Source organism: Nicotiana tabacum, chromosome 19 (genome assembly GCF_000715075.1).
Source record: "Nicotiana tabacum cultivar K326 chromosome 19, ASM71507v2, whole genome shotgun sequence".
Taxonomy (NCBI): Eukaryota; Viridiplantae; Streptophyta; class Magnoliopsida; order Solanales; family Solanaceae; genus Nicotiana; species Nicotiana tabacum.
Genome location: NC_134098.1, coordinates 105,876,870 through 105,885,019, shown reverse-complemented (window position 1 = coordinate 105,885,019; position 8,150 = coordinate 105,876,870). Strand labels below are relative to the sequence as shown.

General features: G+C 33.4%; 1 protein-coding gene across 1 annotated transcript; it reads left to right on the top strand.

The window, feature by feature from the left end:
- The first annotated feature begins 373 nt into the window (after positions 1 to 373).
- On the top strand, positions 374 to 3,219 carry LOC107765519 (GDSL esterase/lipase At4g01130-like). Its single transcript, XM_016584178.2, has 5 exons — positions 374 to 708; positions 1,536 to 1,745; positions 1,834 to 1,991; positions 2,481 to 2,751; positions 2,841 to 3,219. The coding sequence occupies exons 1-5, from the start codon at positions 447 to 449 to the stop codon at positions 3,095 to 3,097; spliced, it is 1,158 nt and encodes a 385-aa protein (XP_016439664.1). The 5' UTR covers positions 374 to 446; the 3' UTR covers positions 3,098 to 3,219.
- The last annotated feature ends 4,931 nt before the right edge of the window (positions 3,220 to 8,150 follow it).

The window sequence follows — 8,150 nt, the reverse complement described above, 5'->3', positions numbered from 1 at the left end:
TTTCATCATTGAAACTTATATTTAACAGAATTAACTGAGAATATGATAGTTTGACCATTATATTTCAAAACCTGTTATTCTTTTTTAAATGTCGGGATTACATGATAAAAATTTCAAGATTGTGTACCAACTTTTTTTCCCACTTCATTATGCAAATAATTTGAAAATTTTACATATTTTCTTGATAAGTAAAATTTCTATGTCCCATTTGATAAAATAATTCAGAAAAAGCGAAAAAAGAAAGTGAAAAACAAATTAAAGTCCACGTTAATGACTGGAAAACATTACCAAACAATGTTTGTTTTGACATAAACTTGACCAGTAGTTGTCCACGTGCACAGCTTCTCTGCCTACAAATATGGAAAGAACAGTGCTTTCAGCGAATCGCACAATAAGCTCCATTCTATCCAAAGTTACTTCTTGTTTGAGAGAAACACAGAGAAAACATGAAGCCATTAATAAGAATGAGTTTATGGTTTTATTCTATGGTGATTACTTGGGTTTTCTTGGCAGCAATCTTATTTATGGTGGATACAACAGAGTGCAAAAACTGTGGATTTAAGGCAATCTTTAACTTTGGAGATTCAAATACAGATACAGGTGGTTTTTGGGCAGCTTTCCCAGCTCAGGGTCCTCCCCATGGAATGACCTACTTCAAGAAACCAGTTGGACGGGCAACTGATGGCAGAGTCATCCTTGATTTTCTAGGTCGTATATATGATTCTTCTCCGATCAAATTCCTTAAGTTTAATTTGACCGATCTATTTTTTTTATTTATTTTAGATTAGCATATTAGACTTGCTATGAAGAGTATTATGTAATTGTAGATCAACTCTTACTGTTTCAATTGAATTTGTTAGGTAAGACGTTTAACGGAGAGATAATGAAGGATAGTTTTTAGAAATAGTCTTATGATTTAGACTATTAAATATCTTAAAAGAGCAGATAATATAAACGAGAAGAAGTTTACTCTGTAAGTGTCATATCTTTGACCTGTAAGCTTTCGGACTTAGATTACAGTAGTTTGTATTTACAACAAAATGAAGTAGCCTTTGCTGGAAAAAGCAGCAAAATTGGTCCATGCATGTTCTGATTATCACTGGAAGTTGTTGTTTGTCCATAATATATAGGTTCTGTCCTAGATCCTTATCCTAACCATTGCACCTGTGACCGCTTCATATGTGCGCTTAATTTCGATTTACATTATTAGCCCTTTTATTGAGTGTCTTGCCACCATACCATAAGACTAATGATGTTCGGTGAATTCAATATTTAAGCTATGGGTTCAATCTTTAAGATTAGTAATGTGAACCTATTGTATCTTTAAAGTTATGAGTTACTTTTAATGAATTTTTACACATAAATTTATGTTCTACATCAAACGTACTGGGTTTAGTTGAACCTGATTTCAGTACGCTACATTCGACTCTGCTTTTAGATAAGATGATCACGTAATTCAACCAAAAAAAAAAAATGTCCTTCATCCTGCCTCTCCTAACAGTTTTTTTGAAAGTCTTGGCGTTCCTCGTGTGCAGCTCAAGCGTTCGGTTTGCCATTTTTGAGTCCATATCTGCAATCAATTGGATCTGATTACAAGCATGGTGCAAATTTTGCAACAGCGGCATCCACAGTGCGCTTGCCACAAACTTCTTTATTTGTTACTGGAGTTAGCCCTTTTTCTCTTCAGATTCAGCTTCGACAAATGAAAGAATTTAAGGTTAAAGTCGATGAACTTCAGCATAAAGGTATACCATTAGTGTTCCATTCTACAAATTTTTCGAGGAATATTACTTTTTATTGTTAACCATAACCGAATATGTCCGAATTTTTCAGGGCAAACTAATCTGCCTTCCCCGGACTTATTTGGAAAGTCGCTCTATACATTCTACATTGGTCAAAATGACTTCACTGGAAATCTGGCAAGAATAGGAATAATTGGAGTGAAAGAGTTTCTACCTCAACTGATTTCTCAAATTGTTAGCACCATCAAGGTAAGATCTTTGACCTTTAATTTCCTAGCTAGCATTCAATGAATAATTAGTCACTCGTCTTTTCTTTCTCTTATTATTTTATAATTTCTTTTTGTAAACCAATGTGAGTCCAGTGAGCGTAAAGTGAAAATGCATGTAGATATGAAATACAGTGTGTGATCATCTTATTTAAAAACTGAAATTATTAATATGCTTCTGATGTGTGGTCTAGCTCTCTTTTCCTAGATCAAGCTTGATAAATAAATGACTGTGAGCTTTGAATCAAGACCTTTGTGTGCTCTAATATCATGTTAAAGTGTATGACGATCTTATAAAAAAAGTTTTGGCTAGCTATTTGATAGAGCATATGTATATATGTAAAAACAAGCATTGAACGGAGAGAAAGGACATTCAAGAAAAGAAGATAGTTGTTTAGGAAACATCTGATTATGAGTCCGTGCTCAAGCTAACCGAACGCTTATCTGATGTTAATTCTGTTTTATATGCCAGGAGATATATGCATTAGGTGGGAGGACATTTTGGGTGCTAAATTTAGCACCAATTGGATGTTACCCTGCATTTTTGGTGGAGCTGCCTCATAACTCTTCGGATATTGACCAGTTTGGTTGTCTAATATCATACAATAATGCAGTGATGGATTATAACAATATGCTCAAAGCAGCATTGGCAAAAACAAGAGAAGAAATTGCTGATGCAGATGTGGTATATGTGGACACTAATACTGTGCTCTTGGACCTCTTCCAACACCCTACTTCTCATGGTATTTGTTTTCTTTTTTAAGATGCTGAATAGTACATGATGTGCTCTTGAAAGGCCATATATTTTGTGATAATTTTTTTGTTTTTGCAGGGCTAAAATATGGAACCAAAGCATGTTGTGGATATGGAGGTGGTGCCTACAATTTTAACCAGCAACTATTCTGTGGAAATACCAAACAAATAAATGGAACTAAAGTGACAGCCAATGCCTGTGAAGATCCACAAAATTATGTAAGCTGGGATGGAATACATACTACAGATGTAGCAAACGAACTCACTATATATGCCATTCTCAATGGTTCTTATTTTGATCCTCCTTTCCCACTTCATCACATTTGTGATATCTAGCCTATAGGTTGACTCCATTGTTTTTTGTGTGTAGCAATAATAAACTATGACTCATGAGTCATTACTAGCCAAAGAAATGAAAATTTCTTGATGCTTTGATTATTAGCATCAAGTTCATATAATTCATAGTTAATAACCTGGTAGTCCGTTTGGCTTTACCGATTGAAAGTAGTTGATAAGCATTACAAGATAAAAAGAACCTTTAAATGTTGAATTGATCTAATGATTACTTGTTTATATAGAAGAGCTAAAACTGATAATATTAACCATCATCAGGCGTCTATAGGTTTATTTTTGTTAAATTTTTAAGATTTATTTAGTGGTATGACTTAACTTTAAAATGCGGCAAATAATGGAAACTTTGATAGTGGTATGAATTCCATCCCATGAAAACAAACTTAATCTATGAGCTGTGATCCATATCCTAATCCAATTTTCTTAAAAAATTCAATCCATCCATATCCATATGATGTGAATTTATCATTAGGTATGGTTTAATTTGAGACTGGACTTTGCAAAATGTTTGAATGAAAAAAAAAACTTTCTTTCTTCTAAAACTGTAATTTAACTTAATCTTGAGGTCATCAGCAGCCCAAAAAAAAAAATATATACCTCTTTACATCAGAAACAGCAATTTCAAATGTCTTTAAAGGTAACCTTAGGGATTCTGTTGACTTGTCTTGAGGATTATCATCAAATGCTATAATCATCTAGGAAATTCTTGGCTTACACATCAAACTTTATCAAAATGCAGACAGCTCAACAGAAGATTATTCTAAATTTTATGTTGGCCCATACATTTTGAGGAGAAAAGGTCAGATGTGCTGATCTTTATGTCAAAAAATTATAAAATTTTGGTTTTAGTACAATGTTGTAGGTAATTGTGCTTTCTTTCTGTCAAGAATAAATTTAGTACTCCTATTTAACAGAAAAAAACAAGTATGTGAGCCTGAAGCTATGGATAAAACCTAGTGAGGTGACTTCACTAGTTATTGTAAACTTTGAATCTTTCTTTCACATAGAACAGTCAACTTAATATTTAAATGGCATAGTATTATTTAAGCATAATCAGTTAAGGATCTCACTTTAGAACATTCTAATCATTTTGGAGTTTCTTCATTGGATTAAATTAATATTTCAACCAACCATAAAGTTTAATGACAGTATGTACACTCAAAAGGAATCTCACCTTTTATGCATAGTTTTCTTTAGAGAAAGCACATTGCCTTCTTATTTTATTCATTTATTTGGAGGGCGGGAGCTGTATTATCTCATATTAAATAACGGATAGTTAAATAATTTGCAAAAATAATAATAATAATAATAATACAAGACAAACAAAACAAAAACAAAAAAAAAAAACAGAAAGAAAGAAAATAACAATAAAATAAAGAAGGAAGGCAATTAAGTGGGCTTTAGCCCATCTGCTTCAAAATGACGAAGCTAGAAAAGGGTTTGAAACAAAAATTCCTTTAGCCAACCACATGTCAAACGGGGGAAAAGAAAGAAAACGATTATACTGTTTCTTAGCGCCGAATACCGTGTTTCACTTCGTCATCAGCATATATTCTTGAGCGTCACCAATAAACTCCAGGTAATTACATATAATTCTTCTTCTTTTGATATAATATTATTTTATATTCTTGATTCCTTATGGGACTGAGTAGAGAAGATATTGGGATTGGATTAAGAGTTTAAAAGATAAAGTTAAGGGAATTGGGAAAGAGAGAAGCGCCACATTTAAACTTCTGTAGAATCAGAAGATAACTAAAATCCCTAAAGAAAGAAAAGGTTGGATTGGAGAAACAAAAGAAACCTAAAGCTTCACCAATGAAAGAAAAAAATTGAGAAAATAAAAGGCTTTGATCTCTAAAGCTTTGTCAACCTGGTTCGGTGAAGTTTGTAGTTGCTCTAGTGAAAATACTCCACCGCTTAGAACTAAAAATTCTATTTCTCCTTCTTTGAAACTTGCTTGAGATATTTTCTATAGTGTATGCTTTCATTGAATACAAAAAAAAAAGAAGATTTAAATAACAATTAAGAAGAATATCATGGACAATAATATTATTTGATTTTTGTAGTATTCATATGATTAAGGAGACCAAATAATACAATGAATAGACTATATGAATGACCTTTGTTTCGAAGATTATGGACTCGCTTAAGTTAAGTGTAGTATGGGTAGATAAAAAATTTGACGAATTGAGAACTAAACATGTGTTCCCGAGGGGTGGGTATTCAAATTTAGTTATGAATTAAACCGAACAAGGAAATTAACACGAGATCAATTTGATGTGATCATAGATTGATTGAAGGAAGCTGTACGGATTGCCCGAGGTAACGAGTTTGGTATTTCGGCACGAGTACTGTGAGTAGTAATCTTACCACAACTTGTGTTTTATAACCTGCATGGTTTACATATGATTTTTAAAATAGTACGTCACCAAATGTTTGAAATTACATGTGGGATAAGTCCTTTACTTGATATGGTACTGAACAATTTACTCGAGATGTTTACAGTTATTTAAAATATTCTCAATGTTACCAGACATGTTTTACTGTTACTTGAGATATGATTACTGTTACCGAAATGTGATTACATGATTTGATAAGAACTGAAATACCCTATACTATTTTGAAAATGCTTTCATATGAATATGTTTTGTTTACAAAGAAAAGTATAAATGGGAGAAAACTTTGAAGGATCCCGTAGCTAACGGCGGGTTCGTTAGACCTGGTACACCTTGTATTTACAGATTATCGATTATAGTTGTAGCCCTCGCTAGTGAAAAGGTAGAACTAGTATATCGTTACAGTTTTCCCGCGGGTAGGGACCTACAAGTTATATTTGACTCCTTTTACGAAGGGATCCACATAGTGATACATATTACATGATCCTTTCTTGGAAACCTTCCAAACATAAAGATTTGCTATGAGACAGTGTTTATCGAGTTTATTACCAAATTTTTAATTGATTTTTATTTATATGAAACACATGATGAAACAGATTATTGTTTACTGCTTCTGAAAGAGCATTTTTATGATATTTTCGGGTTAATAGGCATTTTTCTGACTTGTCCCCAATTAAAAATGGTTGTGGTTAAGTGTTATTACTCACTGAGCTAGCGACTCACTCCTCGCTATTTTTTTTATAGAGGCAATAGTTGACGCGAGCGAGGATTCCGTTAATTAAAGTACACAATTTGCTAGTTCCTGGTGAGCCCCGCACTTGTTCACGCGTGCGAAGAGTTTATTTATTGTTATTGTCTTTTCTTTTGAACTCTTAGAGTCGCTCCATAGTCATTCTTATTGGTGTCATGATAATTCATTCGTTATATTGGACTAGTTACTAGTATTGCACTTTCTCTCTATATTTTGAGATGGGTTTAGTATTATTATGTTGGTAATGGTAATGTTGGTGAAAATTTATTTTGGTTAGTTGATGAAGATTTTGACTGATTTGGGTAAAAATTGGTTGGTTGTTAATTGTTTATCAGACAGAAAAACTTTTGGATAGTCCTAAAATAGGAAAAACTCTGTCCGATTTTCTGTAAAATACCGATGATGCTTACTTGGGGGCACTTTCTCCCAAGCGCCGGTCATGATCCTAAATTGGATCGTGACAAAGTTGGTATCAGAGCTTTAGGTTATTCCTGCGACTAATGAAGTACATGTCAGTAGTAGAATCTCAATTATGGTTATGTAGCCGGCCATTCCCATTATTGTGATTATGCGAGGACGTGATAGGATGTGTCTTGTCTTTCTTTCTTATTCCTCCTAACGTATGTAGTGATTAAGGTCAAATAACTACATGTGTCACTGTTATCTTGTTCATGTATGGTTCACCCAATAATAACATTTGGCTAAAGGTTCAAAGATATCAAATGATGATACTAGACAAGCAATTGTCTCCCGCAAGAGAAAGCGACAGAAATGGTAGACAAGGACAAAGAAGGGTCGTTGTGCCATAATGAGGAGCTTTCTTTCCGCTAACATGTGTAATGGAGTCCATTCCTGAAATTAGTACGGTTTCACCATTATAGCAATCGGAGAGTGCCATCACAAAGGTACTTACCTCCATGCATACAGAAATTGAGATCTCGATAGAAATAATAGATAGAGATGAGAAGAATGGGCAACACAATAGTGCTCTAGAGTCATTATGCACGTAGAAGATTGTAGGGAACATAAAAGTATCCTTAATAAAGTTTCTAAAGTTGAAACTGCCAAGTATAATGTTTCTGATAGTTCATACGATCCTTAAGGGTTTTTGATAAAATATTTACCACATTACGAGCTATAGGATATTTCATGGAGTGGTCTATGGAACAAGCAACTTATAGACCAGAGATCATATCGAATACATGAACTGATACCATACTCTTAGGGATACCAACAAGAGCAACACAAATAATTTGCGAATCATTTCACTAAATTCTTTATGAATCACTTTCTTCTTGACAAGTTTCTAATATGAACTTGCATGCAAGATGGTTAAGGAATTAATTTAGACGATGGGTGTAACAACATATATCACCTAACTTTCTCAACTGTATAGATAAGCAATATATTAAGTTTAGACGCTTGCCAAAATATTGGTTAACTATTTAAACAAGGTAGTAACTACACATACGAAAACTTTGATCTATTCTATGGCAGTTACACTTAACGGAAAGATTGAAAAATATGGATATGGTAGCCGTGCACGTAAGAGGACCGAGATTAGGAAATCTTTCAGTATGGATTTTAATATGGGTCGAAGATCTAAAAATTACGGATATTATAAAATAGTGAACGATCCTTCTGGGGTTTCCATTTTTGTAAAAAATAATCTACAGTAGTTAAGCTGTGTATAAAAGCTTATTACATTTGAGTTAAGAGAATGAATATCCTAGCTAACCAATTTGTACTTGATGTGGTATGCTGTGACGTGCCGATGGGTGTGGATTATCTATCCAATTGCCATACTACCTTTGATTTCCACGTAAAGGTAGATTGATTGAGATACACAATAAAATAAGTTTTGTACTAAAATGGATCTTTTACTAGTAAT